General features: G+C 40.5%; 1 protein-coding gene across 1 annotated transcript in view; it reads right to left on the reverse strand.

Annotated features, from left to right (window-relative positions):
• Window positions 1–24,789, reverse strand: part of LOC135072740 (uncharacterized) — a 59,574-nt gene that overhangs the window by 8,079 nt on the left and 26,706 nt on the right. Inside the window, exons 4-6 of the mRNA XM_063966778.1 lie at window positions 12,218–12,324; window positions 5,476–5,670; window positions 4,471–4,653 (exon numbers count right to left, since the gene is read on the reverse strand). Of these exons, the coding sequence (XP_063822848.1) occupies window positions 4,471–4,653; window positions 5,476–5,670; window positions 12,218–12,324 (485 nt within the window). The remainder of the gene's footprint in view (window positions 1–4,470; window positions 4,654–5,475; window positions 5,671–12,217; window positions 12,325–24,789) is intronic.

Here is a 24,789-nt window from a genome sequence, read left to right on the forward strand (position 1 = left end):
ATGTGTTACCAGTGTTACCACAGCACGACAAAAGTAACTTTGGGAAAACAACCTTCATAATATCAAAGAGAAATACAAGTAACTAACTCATACAATTCAAGATTTACTTAGTCTTATTGGAGTAAACTGAAGCAAAAGTAGAATTTCGCCATGCACGTAAGACGCCTTCTAACTTGTTTTGCTCAACAGTTTCCAACCTGTGATTTTACGTAGCGTACACCGCATTTCACGAGCATTGCGATCTCGAGTCCCGTCTCGTCCGCATTAGAAGCCGGATCACGCGACCGGTCGCGGAGCAAAAACCAAACGCTTCAAGTTTTCGTTCCACGTCCTGCCGCGAGGGGGCGGTCTGCGCGCGCGAGGAATGCCGCCATTGAAGCCACTCCACTCAATGAGACGTGGTTATACGGAAACGCGCTCCATTCACTCAACTTGTATTAATTCCATGTTTTTATATTCTTCTTTATCTAATGTTTGATTTTCTTCGTGTTTCTCGCTTCTAAATCCAGCTTTAGCTTATGGTTGTCAAATCAAAGAAAATAACATAGTTACGAAAACGCTAACTATTCCACACTGTAAAAATTGCGAAACGTATTCAAATCAGAATTTCATACTATTACTAACCCCCTTACTAATAAAAGTGACACGCCCATTGAACACTAAGGCTAAGTTGCACCACCTAACTTTAACGGTAACTATAACGATAACCTGTACTTTTTGTATAGTTTGACAGATTTTTGACGTTTGCTAAAGTAAAGTAAGTTGGTGTAACCCAGCCTGATTGTTTCTAGTGACGTTTAGTATGGAATTTTTAAACAACTTTTCAACGCTTGTATAACTTTTTATCAGTGAGGGGGTAAGAATAACAATTCACTGTCGTATAATTAAGTTTTATGAATCCCAACTGTATGCAGCGACGGCAGTTATTAACTTTCAAAAATTAAACGTTGCGCCTGTCGCACTACGATATTAAAAATCAATAAAAGCACAAGGGAACTGGCAGCTGTACGTCCACCGTAGCTAGATAATTATTTTGTGATACGTTTGCTATTGCATTGTGTATGAAGGATTGCATGCCACATGTATGCCCGCATTATGTAAGGTAAATGAACTATTATCCGATACCCGGTATCGTGGTCGTGGCCTGCAGTTGATAGCTTATCACTAGGAAGGCGAAAACAACTAAATCGAGATAATGACATTCCCACATGTTTTCCTCTTCGTTCGCTACGAGTTTTTCATCTGTAAGGAAATGTTGAAGGATGTTCTGCCATACGTGAGATATCTAAATGCTTCTAATGTCGGCCATCCTCACGTCAGCTCTTACTTTCAAAAAGCTCAAGATTATTTTGCCGTAGGTATTTGCGAAAGAGTACCTTTGAATTGCGCAATGCAAACATGAGGCACATTTTTGAGTAAGAAAACGTAGATCTCGTCGAGAAAGCCAAATCCATCTTGTGGAGGAGGCACAACCATAAAGTGCAATTCTCTTGACCCCCTGCTTAATAGCATTTATGCAAGAAGTATGACTGCGGCTAATTCTGAAGTCACTTGAAGAAAATCACGACGAGTATAACATTCAGGTCATCAAATTTTAATAATTGACAAGTTTACAACCCAAGAGCTGATAAACGCTTTCTGTAATTTGTAATTCCGAAGACATCTAACAAGTGCAATATAAAGTAATACTATTATCTAACCAGTCTTACTTAGTAGGAGGTGCTCGGTTTAATGATAGCTCACTTTACTTGTCTTAGGGCTGTCAATCAAATCTGGTGATTTACTTTATTGAAGCAATATTGTTTTTTTTATTCAACCAAAAGCACCAACTTCAGAGAAATATTAGAAGTAACTCGAGTGCCCAATGCCCATACAAATAACGTAGGTAATTTGGTGGTCAATTAAGATAGATAAGAACCAGCTGCGAGATGGAAGTGGGAAATAAAAAAGGTAATTGGATCATGCCGAAGACAAACAACAAAACAGTTGTACATTTCAATTCTTTCAAAGACAAATGTTTGTCAACGACAGCCCTACCCCGTGCACCGCGTTTACTGCCACTAGCGCGACAGACGGTCGGCCATTCCGCTCGCAGACGCAACTTGAGCGGACAGTTCAACTCTACGCTTTGTGCCAGCTGTCCGCTTCAACTTAATGCTTCCAGCTGTCGTTCAATATTGAACGATACTTCTATTAGAGCCATACACAGATGTCAAGATCCTGACTTTGAAGAACGATAAGAAGTGACAATATATTTCCACATTTAACGATGGGATTTAACTTTAATACCAAATTAACTGCCTCTCAACTAGATATCAACTTAAGAAGTATGGACCTTCACCACTTTATCTTTATCTTTATCTTTCAGCACTGAATGAATATGTACGAGTTTGGAGATTTTTGATCATGACGACGCCTGCATCTGTACCAAACTACAAGAAACTCAACAATGACATTGCAAAAGGCGACTGTTTACGCAAGAATAAAGCTACCGTTAATAAATTGAAGGTGCTTAGATCTCGGCAGTGCAAGGGCATTGTCTAATGCATTGTTGCCGAGATGGGAGGCCAGCGCTTGACCCAGGTCGCAGTCAGCGGGCGACGACCCGCCCACGTGCACAAACGCATTTCAAGCTACATTGTCCTTCTGAATGCAAACTAAGTTTGACTAAGTGACGCACTGGCTATTATTGTTTCCGTGCAAATGTATGAACATAAGGTAAGTTTCTTGAACTAAGTAAATGATGTTTTAAAATTGTACACTATTCTGTGTAATTAATAAGTAATGTCCTAAGTTACGAGATGGAAAATCAGCTTTATCATCATAAAAGCGTCAAGCTTTTAGAAACACGGAAAGTTAATGCCAGTGATTTATTGATCTAAATACGAGTACGTCTGTAAATCTCTTGATTGAAACCCTGACACATCAGGAAACTAACAAAGCCACCAAGTGTGAAGTAAATTAGAAATTACACAAGTTTCTTAGGAACTTTTCTTTGGAAACAGTTTGCGTGTCGATTGTTCAGCGGCGTGTGTGTGACATGTGCGGCGCGTGGGTCGTGGGAACCGATGCGCGCGATTGTGCTGCGAGGGAGACAGCTCTGCGCTGCGCTTTTCAATTGTGCTTCTAAGCCACCTATTCAGTTGGCGATCCGAGCCAGATTCACACCATAACAGTAATAGAGTTACTGTGCGCTTTGTATTCAATGACCTTTTTAAGCCAGAGATTAGAACGGTGACAAGTAAAATGTTATGACATTAAATAATCGCTGAACACTATTAACAACACGTGGTATGTAGTTCTGGTATGGTATGTAGATCTGCAAGATGTTAATCAAAAGATGGATTATAACGAAAAAAGTTGCCAAAAAGGTCACCCACTCAGTACCATCTTGACAGTGTAACTGTTAAGACACTGATTTTCAGTGGGTGTGTTTTACGACACTTATTCTGCGGAAGTAAGATAAAGATTTGGAAACGTGAAACAAAATTGGAATACTTCAAGATGGAGTGATTGGAGTTGAACGTTTCGCGTGATGATCAAAAGGCTACATTCTAATGGCAGCGAAACGTGTTTGCTGAGGGGCAGCGGGCAGACGCAGCGGTCGGAGGTCATAGACTCCGATGTGTTCCGCTTGCTTTCGATCCCGGCTGCAGCGGAAAAACAATGGACACAATAAAATTGTATTGTTGTGCTCCACATTCCAACGGCACACATTCTCGAGTGGCTATAGAATTTTAAACTCAAATAAATACGTTTAAACACCCGTCAGTGTTTAGCACCTTCCACGGTTGAAATGCAATTCCAAGAAAATGTTCTGGTAAATCAGACACATTCAGAATTTCATAAACTAGAAGACTAAGTACTGGCTGTAAAATATTGTTTTCACGACTCATGATATATTTATCTGAGAATCTAAGGGGAGCTGGAGGATTTTGAAAACGAGCAGCGCTACTCAAAGAAGAGAGGTATTAACTTAATCCTCGAAATTCCCTATTTTCTCTCCTGTCTGAAAAGGTTGGCGTATTAGTAACCCCTTGCAACGACCACGTGTCGGCGTTGACACTATCGTAACACAGTGACCAGTATGATTACGAAATGTCGAAGATTCAACCATGGAATCTAGAGGGTTCAGTGTGAGTTTACATCAAACGTCGTCACTAGCGAGCGCGTTAAAAAAATATATGAAGATTTTAGTTCTTAAAAGTATCCGCTAGGGGCGCTGTACAATCCGTCAAACTTTTAATGTAATTTTTTTACGCGCTCACTAGTGATGACGTTTGATGTAAACTTACACTAAGCGCTCAGTTGATATAAAATAAATAAATAAATAAATTCTTTATTGAATAACTTATTTGACAGTTTAAACTTTAGGCTAATCTTATGCTACAAAAGGTAAAATTATACATGTGCCTGAACTAGGAAATGTTTTCCTGTATCTCAGGCGAATGTGATAAAATGTGGGTATACCTGCTGCATCTTGTCAAAGTCGAGCGCAGGGCGGTGCCGGCGCGGCGGCGGCAGCGGCATGCGGCGGCGGCGCGGGGAGGGCGGCGCGCGCTCGCGCTCGCCCGCGCACACGCACGCGCCCGCGCGCCGCGGCTTCAGCGCCTCCAGCGGCGGCGACGTGCGGAACCGCACCGGGGTCTCCACCTGGAACGCACCGCGGACGTGTGAACACCGAGCGAGATACAGGTTAAGGTCTATTCAGACCTAAGCGGTATTCGCTACCGTCTGCGGCAGAGATAACTCAGTGGGTATGCGGTAATAATACTGTTCAGACCTAAGCGGTATTCGCTACCGTCTGCGACAGAGAAAACGCTCTAGCCGCGGTACTTGATACTAAATACCTGAGCGAAACCCGCGCAGTATGTACCTCTACCCACAGCGGCAGCGAATATCGCTCAGGTTTGAATAGGCCTTTATTTGTCGTGGGCTTCATTCGATAAGCTGTTCTGAAAACTATTACTACTGCCGAGACCGGTAGTAGAATTTGCGGTTTTCGCTTGGCTCTGGATCTTGATCACATAGATTTTGTAAGTTGCATAAATTAAGAAGAAAAATAAATATTAAATATAGCCCGGTCCGTGAGCGCGTAGAATTTCATCCAATGACCTCTAGCTACCCATCCTTATCGCTCGCGCGTAATTATGTTGCTATCGCGATCGCACACTCACTGCGGGTGCCAGTCGCACAGTCGCGACAGCAATATAATTACGCGCGAGCGATAAGGATAGGTAGCTAGGGGTCATTGGACAAAATTCTACGTGCTCACGGACCAGACTATAGTAGGTATTGAAATAAGAAATATTTATGTAGTGGATATTCTTCCGGAGCACCACAAGATCAGATTTGACCTCACAGTCGTCCGAGGTCTGAAAAGTAATCAAGAAATCTGAAAAGAAACAAAGCAACACAACTTCAAGACAAAGCGACAGTGAGAGTTAGTATGCGGATGAGAATTAAATGGCGTACCTTCGTGTCGTCGTCGTCGGAGGAGGGAGGCCTGGCCGCCAGGTCGTCGGCGTCGTAGGGCTGCGCCGGCCATTTGCGCTTCTCGGGCGCGGCGGGCGGCGGCGAGGACGCGCCGCGGCGGCGGGACTCGCCCGCGCCCGCGCCCGCCGCCTCGCGTCCGCCGCCGCACGCGCCGCTCGGCGTGCCGTTGATCACCTGCACAGCGGCTCGTCAGCTTCCACGGTCGTATCGCATGAAGCGTGGGATGTATGTGCATTCGTATGTTATGGGAAATTCAGTCGTGTCAAATTATTTAGGCTAAATTAATATTTGCATTGTCATGTCAAAGAAGTTCCCAGTTGTCTCATGGCGCATCGCACGAAAACAAATATAAAACTAAAACAGGAAGTCTACGGTTTTCCAGGCTAATTAATTAATTATATATCTATTAACCGAAAAATTAACTAATATACTAGCCACCACTTACATATTATTTTATTGATAAAACTAATTACGTTACGCAGTAGGTACTTGTATGTAAATATAAGGATATTCATACGTATCTATTTGTTAACCGAGTATGGACGACGATATCTAACTAAAATATTGTGTCAAGTGCGCAATAATACGGTTTTTGTACGGTGTCAATATTAGTAGTTGTTTTCGATCACCTCTACAGAAATGGCATTTTGGATGTCAACAGTAGGTACTACATAACCAGCACATGTATACCGGTGTATCGACGCGGACGCGACGTCGCGCCGCTGCGGGTGACAAATTTTACGCTCCGTCGCACTAAAAAGAGATCACCCGACTACACTAATTTTACTGCAGCCACGTTAAATATTCTACAAATATTATCTGGATCGAATATTTGGAACCTTATTTTATAACAAATGTTCTCGTATCATCGGGTGAAATTCCATTACAACCATTTTGATCAAATTGCAACTTGGATATTTTCAGGGAAGACCAACCAACAAAGTTGAAACTTGAAAGACTGAAAAAGTTACGCAATCGTAACTTTCATGATATCCATCACTTGAAAGCATCGCACTTGCATTTTAGGTAGCAAAGCTATTATTCGTTTCCTTTTTGCAATTAACAGAGTGCCGAGACAAAAGAATTTCTAATTTCAAGCCAAGCTCAAGATAAACAAATGTTATGCAGGCGGCAGACGGAAAAATGAATAAAACTCGGATTGTTTTGTCTTGCCTCTAAAAGTGAAATAGCGTCAATGGAAGACGAAGCATTGCCCCAAGGACCCGCTCTATCTACAGCTACATGCACATTGATGGCATTTTACTCAAGATTTTGCCCCAACGACATGATTCAGAAGAAGCTTCATTTTGAAATTGGACTTTACTTTTTTATTTTTTTATCTCCTTTCATCGAGAATTGTAGGCAGAGTACCAAAGATAAAGACAGCTTCGACAACCATTTATTAACAGAATTTGGATGTGAAATATAGCTAACTCCGCCATGGTTCTGACGTAATGAAATAAAATACAAGAAAACCATCATCTATTTGACACCAGAGCTACACAAATATTTTGTACGTAGTAGGTATAAGTACGAGCCAGGTCGTTGCGAAACGTCGAATAATTCTCGTCTGAGACGCTTGTATCATAAGCCACAACACTCGGCGCTAATGGTAAACACGACTGCATAGGAAATAAGTATAGTGCAAGCGCAAATAAGTGCCGGCACTTGTCCCTCTTGAGCAACAATGGAAGGAGACTGCCTACATCGCTTGCAATATACCTACACCTAACTACCTGGTTTCGTCTAACACAGGCCTACACTCCAGGCGATATGACAGTGACGTGATTCAATAACTAGAGGATATTTTATGTTGATCTGGTGAAAAACAAGAGCTGGACGGTTTTTTGTCAAGTCGACGAGTTTTAGCGTAACACTCTCACATCAATAAATATGACAGCTTATCTGATCCAATGATTCCCCCATCTTCCGAAACGTATTTATGCAGACTGGCAATTTTACTTCCTGCGCTAAGAGTAGGGGAGTAATGATTGAAGCGAGCTAAAAAGCAGTGTGTTAGGTCGCCCGAGCGCGGGTTGTCATTTTTTGTTCGCCCGTCGACTCATTTTCGCGGCACAGGGCGTTCACCTGCGCCCGTAACTTTTTAATCTCTTTACGTAAGCGATGGGTGGGAATGTAGCCTCCAGGTGTTTGTTGTTTAATAAAATTATTAATTACCGAGATTGTAGTATATTGCTTGAGATAATTACCTATATTAAATACCGGAATTGCAAATGTATTATGCAGGAAATACATTTAGTTGATTGATTACTTGACTCAAAGCATAAAATCACTCGCTTAAAATGATTGTTATTTATAAATAAATTAATTTTATTTTGCGATTGTTATTGCACCGCTCCTCTATATTATGCTAGATAAGATAACAAAGTTCCTAAAATGTAATTAAAAGTATGTATCACGTAAAAATAAAATTCTTACTGTAAGAAAATTATAAGGCAACGGGGTCTTTTTAAATTTTCAATTTTAGCAACCATTAATTGCTGTCAAGAAAGCCTTTATTCATTTACTAGCTTTCCGCCCGCGGCTTCGCCCGCGTGGAATTTTGTCTGTCACAGAAAAACTTTATCGCGCGCGTCCCTGTTTCAAAAACCGGGATAAAATCTATCCTATGTTCTTTCCCGGGACTCAAACTATCTCTATGCCAAATTTCATCAAAATCGGTTGCGAGGTTTAAGCGGGAAAGCGTAACAGACAGACAGACAGACAGAGTTACTTTCGCATTTATAATATTAGTTGGGATTGACAAATGATAAAATATCGGATTCATGTTAATTGTCGCGAAAGTCTCGTTCATCATACAATGGCTGGCGAGGCGGCGACGCGCGACGTAATACGTACGTATACGTATCACTAGTTCACCACACAAGCTCAAACACCCCGGACCTGGCGATATTTTATTGGTAGTTTTTTGAGATTTTCTTTTCGCTTTCCTTCCTTCATTTTGAATAAAATATTAAAACACTAGCTTTCCGCCCGCGGCTTCGCCCGCGTGGAATTTTGTCTGTCACAGAAAAACTTTATCGCGCGCGTCCCTGTTTCAAAAACCGGGATAAAAACTATCCTATGTTCTTTCCCGGGACTCAAACTATCTCTATGCCAAATTTCATCAAAATCGGTTGCGAGGTTTAAGCGGGAAAGCGTAACAGACAGACAGACAGACAGAGTTACTTTCGCATTTATAATATTAGTTGGGATAAAAAATGTGTCGCTGAGACAGGGATTATTCTGGATTTTTATCCAACTTCATTTTGTGTAAGATCATTGCAATTTTTTATAAGAGCTATTTCAAAGTTTTACCTTCGATTTTCTATTCTTCGGATACCCAGCATCTAAAGCGTGCAGTTATGAGTGGCACGACTGCAGTGGGAATATACGGGCACATGGTCGCATCTCATACGCTATTCCTGAATAATTGACGTCTCCTGTCCCGACGGGTAGCAGTTCTTCCGATCGCGTCATCGGAGCTTCCTGATATCTCCCCCGGCAAACGTTTCACTTCAATTTCGATCACAACTTTTAATACCTATCACTCTACTGATGGAATAAATCGTCGTATTTGTATTGAGGGTAGTTACATCATGAGTATAACATAGTGGGTGCAATATTGGAAGTGTATTTTATGTATCCCAACAAAAATGTAAAGCATTTTGAAATCGTAACATAAGATGGAGTAAAACTGTGTGGCATGATAAACTAAGCCATTATGGTAATCTTGTTCCTGTATGTATTTAGACCTCTAAATCTATACTAATGTTATAAACGCGAAAGTAACTCTGTCTGTCTGTCTGTCTCTCTTTCACGCCTAAGCCACTGAACCGATTTTGATGAAATTTGACATAGACATAGTTTGAGTCCCGGGAAAGGACATAGGATAGTTTTTATCCCGGTTTTTGAAACAGGGACGCGCGCGATAAAGTTTTTCTGTGACAGACAAAATTCCACGCGGGCGGAAAGCTAATAAGGATATAAATTTTAAGATGAATAAGTGATTCTTGGGTCAGACAAGAGTGGTACTAATATTAGCTCACGGGAGGCTAAATAACATGATTACATAATAGCCGCGTTACCGGATTAACTTTAAATCAAGACAAACGACTCTTGTGCTCAGATAATGGAAAAAATATCGCTGTTTTCGTGTCTACTACCTAATTTATTGGCTATCGTACAATTATTTAATAAATCTAATTGTTTTGCTTCCGTGGAGATTTTCTATTGTTTACCGTGCGTGTCCCACCCACTTGAATTAGTTAACGTATGATTTTTGAGGCAAGATAAAAAGGAAGCCGTCAGTCAGGCGACGAATCCTAATATGGTTTTCTAACGATTTATGTTTTGACCAGACAAAATAAGGACCAAAGTAAGGAAATTCCCCTGAAAATGTTTTTTCAGTAGCCATCTACTTGTTTTTGCGGTATTGTCTTGATTATCTACACTGGTTTTTTGCAAATGCCTAGCAATTAAACTATTAATCAAACCACTGATGTCTGCATAACTAATACACTCTCTGCTACCTTTCATAATAAAATAGGTACCCTATTATCAAAAGTTGTTTACAATTTCGGCACGGCCTATCGAACGGCACATAAACGTGTTCTTGATATTATTATAATCAAATACCAGCGGGTCGTTGTAAAGCCGGTTGGAATGAACTTTCGGCGACCTTCTTCAAAGTTTACAGCGCAACCTCTGCCCGTTGCCAAACTGCCGTAACTGCACGCCTTCGTTTATCGGGGCAGAATGATTCACGGCTCGGCACAAATGTTTGTTTTATGTTATTATACTAATGACATTAAACGAGGAGTTTCCTAGCAAGTGATACGAATTATAAAATATAATTTTCAGATGTAGATACATATGTACTTTGGATATTGAAAGCATTACAATTTGGAAACCGTCTAAATTGTAAAATATGAACACCTCAGCTTTCTTCATATTTCGTATATGCTTCTGTTTGCCTGCACTTATGCAGTAAAGCACTAGCGAAGTGAAAGGACGATGCGTTTCTTATCACTATGAGGGATTACGGATTTACGGCCGACTGCAGCTATCAGCACAATATCTGCATCGGCTGCAATTCTATAGCGATACGGACGTAAAACTTCCGTATTTATATCCTTGTCCGTTAAGATGATAAAACTATATTAACACAGATTGGCGTTAAAATCTGTAGACCCCCGCCTTACATGGCAGGTGTAGCATCCACAATCTACAAGACCATAGAGAGCACATGCTTTCATCGAAAGAGAGCAGATAGGCAAAAACAAGTTGTACTAAATAACGATGCACGGGCAACTACACTAACGAGTCGCGAATGGGCCTAGGAGAGCCATGTTGAGAGACCATGCTCAACCGTTTAAATAAGCTGAAGCGAACACTGACCTAAAACGTATACCTACTCATAGTTTACCATGTTTTGAACAGCATGACTGACCTGTTCAAAGGGGATGAGATGAGAGTATGAGTCTCATGTCTAAAGAATTGGCATTTTCATTCTACCTTCTATTCTCCTCCTTGTTTCTATTCTCTCCTCTCTACGAATACGAAGCCGACTTACAGGTACTCGTAATAACTCCAAAACAATTGCAAACCGAAGATTTATTAATAATGAACGTGACATCAAGATAGAGGTTTGGGTCAGATAGAGGTTTTTATAGTGCTATGCGCATTTGTAACTTTTTAAATAATAATTTCTTTAACAATTTATTAATTAAATGCGAGTTGTCTGTAGTGAGAGGTAGGTATGTGTCTCGCCAGTCAGTGTTACGGATGCGCATGAGTGTCTGCGGGCGGAATGCACGACGCTATATGGGCACATTGAATAGCAGGGCTGACAGCTTTTTGCAATAAAATAACATAAGCAAAAAACACGAAGCTCGGTTCTCGTAGTAGTTTTGATATTAACAATTATGTTTTTTGAAGCAAATGAGGTTGGAAAATATTTATTTAAGTATTGACTCATTAATCCTGAATTAAGATTATTTACCAATAAAAACGTATTCAGTTTAGAATATATTTCACATTCATGACTTAAAATAATAGCAAGCTGATGTAAGAAGATGTCAAAAAAATACCGGGTGATAGTTACACAGTTAATGCAGTGTAATTATTCTAGAAATAACAAAAAGTAGCCAGCCCTTGGCCATGAGAGTATCAGTATTCTGCGGTTAATGCGCGCGCGACTTTAGCGGACAACGTGCTCACTGCACAACACTTGACACATGCTTGACGTCACACAATGTGCAAAGTACGCCACAAAAATATAAATACGTCCACTATTGTATCTATACATTCATTCCATAGTTCTATACGCTTCCACATACCAAAATATTTTGAAAGTAACTTATAGTTTGATTTCCTTTTCAATGAAAAAATATTTTCCAGATAAAATATGACAGTACCTATTTGGAAAAATGTTTTTTTTTTCTGTGTAAGAAACGTATTTTTAACTATGTAATAAAATAAACCATTCTTTCTCAAACAGTTTTCTTTTCTGTAGATGTAAGAAGTAGACGAGAGGCAACCTATTAACCTGGGTAAAATTAAGAACCATTGCAAAAGTAAAAATATTACCCAAAAAATGCACCTGATCACCGACTCGTTTGCTTCCAACAACTGCAGCTGTTAATCATTCCGTGTACAGTGGCAATATGATTATATGCATGTTGCGAGTCATGTCCAGAGAGATGTGCGAGTGTGTTACCTCTAGCTCTTCCTCGGAGGAGTGGTGGTCGTAGAGGTGGTCCGGCTCCGGCTCGGGCAGCAGCCGCGGCGGCGCCGGCGCGCACGCGCACGCCTCACCGGCCATGCCTGCGACAATGACCAACATATGAGTGGTTGTAGCAGTAGTAGCTGCCATTTTTTCTACCCTACAACTCGTAGGGTAGAAATAAGCACATCTTAAAACTACATAAGAAAATCTGGGGATTCTTGGATGGCTCTAACATGGAGTGGAGGCGCCGTTTTGTTCCCCAGTCGATGAAGTACTTGATGTCGTGCCCTGCCTAAATGTCCAAGCAACTGCACGCAGGATGATTTAATTAATGCTGCTGACAACGCCACTCTTGTAGCGGAGTTTTGGGCTGACACTACTGTAGGTTTGTTGTCGACACAATGAAGAAGTAAGATGTAACTGACAACAACCTTTTGGTTACTTTGCATTTGGGCATCAAACTATTTGACGCTAACAGTACATACATTGACATTATACTGTATTAAGGGGTTAGGACAATAAGGCCAACTGGTGAGTGCTGAAACGGTAGTGGGACTACTATCGCATTTGCACTAGGGTCTATTGTAATTTCCTGTCTGTGTGATGCCAACTACTGAGCGCAAATACGGTAACCCAACGTTCATAAGAGCAAAAATATTGGTCAAAATAAAAAACATAGGTTTTTTTTGATAATTTCGGTATTCTAATCCTAAAGTAATTAATTATGTTTTTTATACTTTGTAGTGATCAGTTTCTCAGTGACAACTTTGGGTAAATGCTGTGGGCTTTTGTATCAATGTGAAGCAAACACCAACTACCCATGTCGTTTAATTCTTGGAACTAATAAGTAGGCAGGTTTACTGGCTACATCGAAAGCAATGTAATGTACAGCATTACAATGAGGATCAGTACTGTTGTAGAAAATTCAATAAAACTAGTATCTACGTTAATCTTTAAGACATAAGAAAGATATATCTTTTTGAATTATCCAAATCGGACCATTACTTACGAAGATATTAAGTAATAAACATAGGCCGTTTTTGCCGCTAAAAGTCAACGTACGCAAGGCCGCGTGACGTCATTATATCCGAATCGAGCGCAGCCGGCGTACTAATGGGATGGAAAATATTTTTTTCCGGCTAAACTATCAGTTTTAGAAAAAAACTTTTAATAACATCTGGGGGCACGGCAGTGCCCCCGCCAAGTCGAGCGCGAAGCAAACACTGCCGTACCATCCTTTACTGGAACCATTTCGCCGCATTTTCAGGCCCCTATTTGAGAACCTCTGGATAAGACCAGAACGCAGAAATTTTCGTCATCTAGTAAGCTATAATCACATACTTAAAATACAAAATTTCAAGTCTGTAGGTCATTTAGTTCCGAAGTTATGCGAAAGCAAAGTTTCGCATTTACGACACTCACTCACTCACTCACTCACTGATGATCATCAAAATAGAACTAGTACTTCCCATCAACCCAGAGAGCTGAAATTTGGTACAGAGTTAGGGTTTAATGGCCACATAAAGGGAAAACTATAAAAACTAGGAAAATCGAAGATCTGGAGTAACACCACATTCATAATCAATACTACTCCGGCACCGTGGTGTTCGCCTGTACCGCTCACCGCTAGATGGCGCTAGCGGCGTCCAAGCGGTGTCCAGATGTTTTCCTTTCTAGAGCCCCCCGTCGATTAAGTTGAATGTTGTGTAATTTGCATTTCGTTGATTTCGTTTACTATATTGTAAGGTTTGCTAAGGTTATGTTATTAAAGTCAATTTTAAAGGTCGTTGAGTTAATTTTGCCACTTTCTACAAAAAGAAGTGAAATCCCACCAAAAACATTCTGTAAAAAACTAGCCAAGTCTCGATGGAACTGCTTGTTTATCTCTAAAAAGTAATGAAATCTAGACAAAGTCGTGCCAAGTCTACCTATGGTTCCTTACTGCGATTTCTTTATTATTATAGTTAATGTTGTTTGACTTGGCCGTTGAACAATCTTTATTAAGATAATCATACATAAGTATTATTGAAATACGCAGCTTTATTAAACCTACAATTGAATGGTTATTGTTGAATCAACGTTTTCCAAGTGGCAATTTTCCATCGTCAATGGGTAGCGGTTCTGGCGACAGATTGGTGCAATGGTATCATGGAGCACCTGGTTTTGTACCCTTCAACGGCCAAGTCACACAACATTAACTATAATAATAAAGAAATCGCAGTAAGGAACCATAGGTAGACTTGGCACGACTTTGTCTAGATTTCATTACTTTTTAGAGATAAACAAGCAGTTCCATCGAGACTTGGCTAGTTTTTTACAGAATGTTTTTGGTGGGATTTATTCTTCAAAATAAAGTAACCTATCGACCAGTAATTTTTAAAAATAAAAATTGTCAAAAATAAGTATTGCTATGTCCAAAAACCACATTTTCATAGGATTCGATGCAATGCGGAGACGCGGTTGGGGTGAGTGTAACTTAATGATTGTTTGTATTGAACATAATAATACATAATATGATGCTAATACCCAGTTTCTGGCCTGGAGGGGGGGGGGGGGGGGGATAAGTCATACCCAGCTTATAGCCTAGGGGGAGGGGCAAGCCTTACCCAGCTTCTGGCCTTGGTGGGAGGGGGGAGAGGCAAGTCATACCCAGTTTCTGGCCTGGGGGGGGGGGGGGGGGTAAGTAATACCCAGCTTCCGGCCGAGGGGGAGTCATACCTAGCTTATGCTTATGGACTGGGGGAAGGGGCTAGCCTTACCCAGTTTCTGGCTTCGGGAGAGGGGGGGGGGGGGAGGGGTCAAGTCATAACCAGTTTCTAGGGCTGGGGGGAGGGGCTAGCCTTACCCAGCTTATGGCCTGGGGGAGGGGGGGGGGTCAAGTCATACCCAGTTTCTGGCATTTCTGGCATGGGGGGGGTGTCATACCCAGCTTCTGGCCGAAGGGGAGTCATATCCAGCTTATGCTTATGGCCTGGGGGTAGGGGCAAGCCTTACCTAGCTTCTGGCCTGGGGGGAGGGGGAGGGGTCAAGTCATACCCAGTTTCGGGCCGGGGAGGGGGGGGGGGGGGGGTAAATCATACCCAACTTCTGGCCGAGGGGGAAGTCATGCCCAGCTTATGACCTGGGGAGAGGAGAGGGGCGGGGTAGTCATACCCAGCTTCTAGGCTAAGATTAAATAGATTTCCAGCACGGAGCGGCTGTCCTTTCCTGCAGCAGCTGGCCCGCCCATGGGAACGGCGAATAGATAGGTAGGTGCGTAGGTTTAACTCAGAAAAACTAAATAACAGGTAGGTATTATTAAGTGTACATCGAAATGATTTTCATAGCAATGTCTTATTGTTAGAAGTTATACCTTATTGTTAGAAGTAAATAAATTAATACTTATACATTTTTATATTTTACTTGGAAGAAGATATGACTCTAACAACACTTATGTACACTTTATTTGAATAAATCGCCAAATATACCACCGCGGAGACCCCAATCGCGTCTCTGCGTGCCATTGAATCGTATGAGCGTATGGATTTTTTGCGTTATTTTTCACAATTTCCATTTTTAAAAATTACCTATCGATAGCTTACTTTATTCTGATGAATAAATGTCATTACAAGTTTTTCTCTAAAACTGATAATTTGGCTAGAAAAAAATATTTTCTATCCACGCAGTACGCCGGCAGCGTTCGGATCGGATATAATGACGTCATCGTCCCCGCGCCGGGCGGTCAGTGAACTTTTTTAGTAATTTGGCCATAACTTCGTCAATTTTTGTCGTAGAACAAAAATTTTTGCACTGTGTATTAAGGATTTCTTAGCCCTATAAATCTGCATTCACAGCTAAAAATCGAAATGATCCTCATTAGAGCATCAACCGCAACCGGGAAGCGCAGCCCGAGGGGAGGGGGCGTGCTCTTGAACTTCGAGCCCGCGCGGCGCCGCCGTCTAGGCTGCTTGTGTTTTGATGCCTTTGCCACTCTCAGCAGAATGGACCACCGAGATTTGCTAATAAAAGTATTCGGGTAAAAAAAAAACATGGTTTTGCCTCTCAGTATATTGGAATGATATCGACTTAGAGCGCATAAGTACTGTTTTAAAAAATCTTTAAACATTTTTTGAATATAAACTCATATTTTTGATACGTTAATTAGGTAATTGGTCGTCCCTCATGTTTGAATAGTTTTTCATATACACTTTCAAAGTTTATTGAGATTATGTTCTCAATAAACTTTCAATGTTCAATATCTATTAAAGACTTGTTCGTTTCACGCAGGTGGAGACAGCCCATGCCCTCTACTTTGATCATTATGAAAACGCATTAATAGAATGGTAAGGCACACCTTATACGGGTAATAACGTCGAATGGAAAATTATAGAAACTAGAAATGTCGCTTTGAACCGGACAGGTGGCGGGTTTCACGATTTAAAAATGCATTCAGCAGACCTACTTACGTTCACATACTAATGCATGACTAATTTATGTATGACTGCACAACTTCGCATGGCAATCGGCATGTAAATAAAAGCATATTTTTATCACTACCCGAGCGTTTGCTCACTCTGTAGACATAAACATGCATCCTAATTCTATAGTGCATTTGGAAAACTCGTCGACCTAACTTAACTAGGTCAATTTTCACATGAGCAGTGTGACCAAACTTTCGATTGCACTAGATTCCGCGTCCCTTTAGGAAATTCACGAGTTATGCTGAAATTCATGTAAATATTTAAATTGGAGAGGGCAAAAAAGGAGTCGCTGCATCGCGACCGCGCCGTCGCCCCTCGGAGGAGGGCGTTTAAAAATAACGATAAAAATCGTTAGCACGAGATTATTTCCACAGCGGCAAATGAAAACGGACGCGACCAAGACTTCTTTATTTCGCCATAGTTTATTCAGACCGCGGAACTGGCCGCTGACCGGAGCCACGCCGGCCGGCAGCCGACTCGTTTCGTATGCAAATGCACTAAAATAATGTCCCATTCACATTCCTTTTAGATAAATATTCCGCTTTGCAGCCACTCGCAGATTTAATTTTTATGGAACATTAATGTGAATCAAAATGAAATAAAAATTTGCATCTGAAAAGCGATGTTGAAACTTATGCAACTCGTTCATTTTTAGGGTTACCTTTAAAGAAAAAAGCTGAGTTACTGATCTAAAAACATGAGAATTATTTATTGGTATGTTGAAAAAAAAAACAAGGATAACAGTTAGACTCATAACTGTTGATAGTGATGATGACACTTCCTATAGGAATTTATTGTCTGGTAAAATAAAAGTATGGTACATTATCATAGGCCAGTGAGTATTTATAAAATCGAGAGCAATAGAAGCCCGCAGACAAAACTTGCTTCTACAAGTATAATATTGTGGTGAGCTCACTCGTGACACAAGCATATTTAGCTTAGTACGAGGGGCTAACGGGAATATTAGTAATTTGTGTAATAACAAATTACTAATAATCTTTTTAAAAAAAAAAAAAAAAAAAAAAAAAAAAAAAAAAAAAAAAAAAAAAAAAAAAAATACGAAATTTATTCAATTTTGTGGACTGTGGAAATGTGGATATTATTATAGGAACGCTTGTAAAATAATTAAGCGTAATGATGCTGAGTAGGTATCATCATGAAAGCTAATTAATTGTTATTATTTACACCGCATTTCTTATGCATGCTTCTTGTGAAAATTTTCTCGTGACTTTTTTTCTTGGCATTGATTGGTTTCTATACATTTATAAATTTAATTACTTACTTTCAGAGAAAAACATGCATTAGGAAGAATTATTTATATGTGATAGGTAATAATTTCTTTATTCACGTATAATAGATAAAAGTAAAATGAAGATGAATTAACCACCAGCGTCAATACTTTCTTCAATAGGTACGCCTATTTGATTAGATTTTATCTAAAATAATTACATTACATTTATCTGGCTCGTAGGACCATTTCATATGCAGTGCCATTGAATACACAGTGGTGTGTATAAATGTGTTTTTAAGGAACAACGTAGCAAACTTATTCTGCCACTCAAAAATAACGATGATGCTTTTAGTCATACGTATTTATGATGCCAGGATGCTGTATATTCCGATTTTAATCGGCATCTATCACATGAGCCGCCCGCTTGCGAATGCGATACGTGCGCTTTTTAGAGGGAGGCTGACATAAAACATGTCCTATACAAGTGTTCCGTTCCGCTTTTGAATAATTGAAAGACCCGCTCGTATCGACGCGATCTTATCTCCTCATCTCGTCACAGGATTGCGAAGAGTGACACTAGTATTGCCTTGTGATAGGGTACATATTTGAGTAGCGAACAGAGCGTGATGTAGACGCGGGCGCAGGTCGCGATCCGGCGCTAGTGACGTGCCCGTCACGATCGTCAAACAAGGCTCTGGTGTCCATGATTTTATGGCGAAACACATCGAAAGACGCAGCTAAATATCAGCTTTATACTCTTGTTTTAATATGTAGAATGGCTAGGGTAGGGACATGTTCTGTATTAAAGGGGTTAACGTGGTCTTCTGTTCAAATTATATTAATACTAAACTTGTGGAACGATGCGACAACACGTCTCAGACAAGAACGACATAGGTAAGAACGGTACATGAACTTAAAAATACATACAATATTTAAATACTTATGATGTTAAATTAATTAAACTGCTACTACTAGCACTGTGGCACCTTATTTCTTCATATTAGGGGGCGACTATGCAACAAAAAGAGTTGATATGACAAGTTTTGTTATAATAATATGGGCTATAAAGAACAAAGCTTTGGTCACCGTGTAATAAGTAATGGATGCAAATGTGCACGGACAGAGTGGACGTGACTCGTGCGCGTGGGCAGTCGCCGCGAGCGCGACCGTTAGCGGAGTCTGCGCCCGCGCAGCTTCGTGCCCGCACATAATAAACTTTTGTTGCTCTACCGGGTCCTTAGTATAATATAAATGAAAATATTTCGTCAGAAAATTCTACCTGGAAAAACGAAATTTTGTTAAATGAAAAACTAGTTCCATTTCATGGCTTCGATCACGTAGGAAGACTGACTTCAACCGTCTACTTGTTGTACCAAGTTAATTATTTCAAAAACTTTAAAATATTAGGTCTACCGACTCTATCCACACCACATTAATAGAATCTTGGAAAAGATGCAGAAGAAGAAAAAAAGAGAAATGTTATGCAAGTAAGACTTAATAAGTTACGTTGGTGCTGCTGTGATACGAATGTTTAAATATCACATAAATATTGAAGGAAGAAAGCTTGCACGAGCACACACCGTCAATCGTTAAAAGAAGAAAGTTCTAATAAAGTATTGATTGCCTACTAAAGACTTTCTGCATATGCAATGTTGTAAAATAACGTGTCAGCCCAACAAGTACTTACTTCAAGAAACCTTCAGCTGTACAGTGGTATTTTGAACGGGTCCCGCGTTTGCTAAGGGCTGGAGATATCACAGTGAACACGTGATAAGCATGCACACATCTACTTTGTGACGCCTGTGGGCACAATAGGAATGCGACGACACTAAATAATAAAACGTGCATGTGCATGTGCTCAGACAATGTTTAGGTTTAATTTGCTGAAGAACATTGACTGAGGGTGTTATGGGTTTAATTTAATCTAATGGTGTAAGTATAAAAAATATTTAAATGCGAAAGGAGGAAGATTAAAGTTACGTCCAATAAACATTGTAATTTCCATATTGGAATAAAAAAATTAGAAGGGTCCACTGAAAATAGGCAATACTACTACTAAGTTGGGGAAAAGTCAGGTAATATGATAATAGCCTATAACTATAGTCAATTGTAAAACCTGAAACTTAATCCTACATATTGCAAAAGTGGCGACATAAAATAACGAGATTATGATAATAATAGAGATCGTTAAGCGGCGCGTGGGTGCGCCTGACAAAGTTAATGTGCTCCGCGACCGGCGCAAATTCAATCTATGTACTGAGCCTATTAATGTAATTGAATTATCACCACCGCCAGCCTCCAAACAGATTCAAATGTAATCCAAAAGCTAATCAACACGGTGTTAATGCCCATCAAATATTTTAATAAATCATCTCTATTGTTGTGTTATCCAGAAAAAAGAGGTAAGTACCGAAGTAAAATTTTAGCAATTTTAATGGCTTTAAAAATTTTCCACTGCAATAAACATGTGCATAACTTAAAATGTTATTAGTAAGCGTAAAATTTCTCTAAACCGTTGCAAAGTGATAAATAGTGAACAATATTGTGATTGTAGTAAACATGTTCAAGGTTGGAGACTCGCCAGGCGTGGCGATTAGGCCTGCGCCCCACCGAGCGCAAAGAGCAGTTATTTAAGGATGGCCCAGAATCCATTGAGTGAGGGGAAAGAAGCAGCAATAAAACCAGCTGATACTACAAGTAAATGTAAGTAAAAAAGTTACAGTTTTATAATTATTTTGTAATCCTAAGAGCCAAAATAAACCAACGTCTCGCAACTTCGCAAGTAAGTATCGTTTCTCTGCAAAGTTAGCTCTACCATCATCGTCTGCAGTGGAGAGTGGACATCACTAGGGCGGATCGCGTCGTGAGCGCTTACGATTGCACGTCCACCTCATAAGTCACCACAAGACCACAGCGGACGCCTCTTGCCTCTGCGGTCTTAAGACAGACTTTTCAATAACCATCCCGGGGTGTGTAGACAATAATAAACGCTAAGCTAAACTACGTTTCTAATATTTTTACAATGCAATACAAGATATTCATAGAGTATGTAATTTATTTAAACGACCAATCAAACCACTCGTTCATCTGAATCATCAAAAAGAGACTACTTATCAAAAAGGCAGGGTTTAGTAGATAACATGAGATTCCATAAATCTTCTGTCAAACAAAATGCATATACCTACCTACACGTGCGACGTGCGTGGCGTGGCAATTTTGTCGTACGATATCACGATCATCATGCAGTTGTAGCGTGTTAAACACACGCCGCTTAATGTATCTTATTAACAGTTTTTTTGAAAAACGTTCAAAATCCGAACTTGTAACGACAGTGTATACGCCCTTTTTATGTATTTCCTTCTTAATGATAACAGCAAAATAAATAAAACTAGCAGTAGAGCAGTATTCAAATATCGTCTAAGTAGTTTTACCGATTTGTTTAACAAAGGCGTTTGCGTTCAATTTGGTATTGACAGCTTCATTATTGAGAATCCTGTTTTCGGCTTGTGTTGGCACAAGCTTTCGAAAGGTGTCAAAACCTTTCGATGTTTGCTCTTCCAATTGGGAGCCTTTCCACTGGCACCAGTTAAGACGCGCAGCGCGTGTAATGGTCGCGAGTATATTCTCGTGCAGATACATGTGTGCCGGTAGACTGGTGGGCGCATGTATAATTGCGGTGTATCGTTGAACGCTCACCTTGGCCGCGGCGCGAGCAAGGCCAAGGTCGCCGAACAGCCCCCCGCGCCGCCCTGCGCCCCCGCACTGCACGCGCACGTTTTTTGCACAGTGATGTAATCTGCAATTCGGCGCGCGCGCAACATGGCGGCCCGTCACGCTCAGGCGGCCACCACTTGCAAACACTTTTCGAAAAATATTTTGGCATCGCCGCTGTGCGTTTTTAACAAATTTAAATGATCTGAAACGACCACGGTGTTTTGGATAAGCAACTTCCGACGGCATTGCTGTTGATCCTATGTAATAAATCTATGGCACACGTTCAGGAAATTGTAGCACACCTATACTGAAGTAGGTATTTTCCTTCACGGCTTTTGCATGTTTGTCACGGTAAAATTTTTGCTTTGTTTTAAATGTATGCATAACATATTCTGGTCAACAATAACAACAATGCAAAACTCCAAGGCAAACGTACAGGTTCCTATCCAGAATGTGCGAGAACAGTTTAAAGCGCCGCAAGTTGGGCACCGTCTGAGCCGCGATAGTAAATCTAGGGAGGCTTAACCGCAAGTATTGTGGAGAAACCGCAAAAGGCGAGTTCGCCAGTAAACACTTATTACACGAACAATTAAGTCGGAATGCTATCCATGCGCTAAACAAAGTCAGTTTTTATGCGGCACACCAAGTGTGCCTAATGCCACACGGCTACGAAATGCAATCGTTATGAGTTGTTTGAGCTTGATGGAATAAATATTTTAAAATATGAAAATAAATATTTATATTCCTAAAATCTATCAGAATACATTTATATCAATAAGAAATTAATTAAAATGATTGGAAACTGACACAATCTTTAATGCTGTTAATAATTAATTATGATCACTCACATGTGGCTGCCATGTGTGTGGCGACGAGGTATTTGAGATGCCCGGCGAAAGACAAGACTTCACTGTTATAAGTTGGACAGAGATGGAATATAGAAATTGCTCCGTATTAGTCCTTATTTGCGCAATTGTAATAAACGCAGAAAAGGAGTTGATGGAAAGCAATCGTGCTCACTCCGGAGTCACCAAGTGTTAGAGTGCAATTTATTAACGTGCCAAGCAGGACGCTGAGATACGCCTACACGAGGCGCTTGTGACCTCTGTGGATGTTGGTGCTTCGTCAGAGATACCAGAAATAAATCTCAACTTAATTTAGGAACGAAGAATAGTGAATAAGTCTAGCGTCTTGGCCTTTAGAATTTCATACCCTTAGTGAATATACATGCGCATTCTATAAATTGTGTCGTCTCGATTCGATCTATATTATTAGTTTCCTGTCTTTATTTTTTACCGTAAGCTTCTCGTTTGGCACAGCTCAGGTAGTAGCCCTACACCGTACTATTTCTGTATGAATGGCCGCACTATGATCGTAGTTATAAGCGTACACCGGTTATACGCATCTTCCTGCAGTCGGTGCCAAATTATCTCAGCCTACAACACTTTGGAGCGGATCCGAATTCTAACTCTATACAAATCCTTGGTATTGCAATCATTGCCATTCGGTTTGGCTTGTCTGGCGTCAAATCATATCGAGTTAGTCATCAAATTGTCGAAGACAGCTACATTGTTTGCAAATTGTTATCTTGATAATGAAGGTGAGGAACTCTAGTAAATAAATCGTTTCGTTCTTGGCACTCGCTTTTGTTAGTTGTACCAAACATCTCAATTTATGTAATGAAAATACTCTAATTTACTGATGAATGCTGAACGACTTATTAACTGCTGCGCCAAATACGCATTATGAAAATGTTTTCTTACTACAGAAGTTATTTATGAAAATAGTCTCGGACTGACAAAATAAAAAAAAAACGACCTCAGCATTAGGTACTTTTTAATTTTATATCTAAAAAAGATAGGATGCTACATTCGTTCTCGAAATGACGATCAATGATCAGTTTAGACATACGTAATGCAACTAGAGGTTGCAATCGAATATTCGAATATTCGAATATTCGAATTTAGATTCCAAATTTAATATTCGAATAGTAAATTAACATGTATTCGAATATTCGAATATTACAAAAATAAACAGAAAAGATAGAACGAAGACAACTTAGTGTTTGCAAATGTGGTCGGAGGCATCAAATACATATCACCAACTAAAAGAACTAGTCATTGATGCTTCCGACTTCATTGGTAAACAATAAGTTGTCTTGCGAAACCAAGGTTCGAAATTACCTGAAAGAGACAACTTTATTGAGCAAAGTCAGCTAACGATGCTGAAGACGGCGGACGGTAATGTCAACAAAAGCCGAGGTTCTGGGTGAGATCGAAAAGATTTATGGACAGCTACATACCTCCAAACCTGTTAATAACTCAGCAACAGATGCAAGTGCTAGGTTAACGCGACACTATACCAAAGACATCCCGTATATCAGCCTATACGAGATTAGGAAGGCTCTCAAACAGCTAAAGAACAACAAGGCACCGGGTGATGACGGAATAACCTGGGAGCTTCTGAACGCGGGTGGAACACCAAAACTCGTCCCGTCTTACTCTAAGGAACAACGCCAGAGGCATGGGATAGAAGCGTGGTGATGCTTTTCTTGGACTATGAGAAGGCCTTTGATTCGATCGATACTTAGGCAGTGCTGCAGTCTCTTCAGCGGTGCCGTATTGACTATCGGTATATCGAGATGCTGAAATGCCTGTACAAAAACGCTACCATGTCGAGCCGAGTACAGGAGCAGAGCACGAGAGCGATTCCTCTGCAGCGAGGCGTGAGGCAGAGAGATGTTATATCTCCGAAACCGTTGACCGCTGCATTGGAAGACGCTTTCAAGCTCCTTGAATGGAAAGGATTAGGCATAATTACCTTTCAATAGCGAAGACATCACTCAGCTTCGGTTTGCTGACGATATTGTGATCATGGCAGAATCGCTTGAAGACCTCGGTACAATGCTCGAAGACCTTAATCGAGTCTCTCAACAGGCAGGCCTTCGGATGTACGTGGACAAAACGAAGCTTAGGTCCAACGTCCATGTTTCGGTTAGAGCTCGATTCTCGAGACTGTTGACAAGTATGTCTTCCTCTGACAAACGATTCGGCTAGGTAAATTAAATTTCGAGAAAAGGGTACATCGTCCGGCAGCGTTCGGGAACCATACAACATCTTTTCGTCCAAAATACCTCAGTGCCTAAAGACGAAATTCTT

The sequence above is a fragment of the Ostrinia nubilalis genome, chromosome 6, assembly GCF_963855985.1.
Source record: "Ostrinia nubilalis chromosome 6, ilOstNubi1.1, whole genome shotgun sequence".
Classification (NCBI taxonomy): domain Eukaryota; kingdom Metazoa; phylum Arthropoda; class Insecta; order Lepidoptera; family Crambidae; genus Ostrinia; species Ostrinia nubilalis.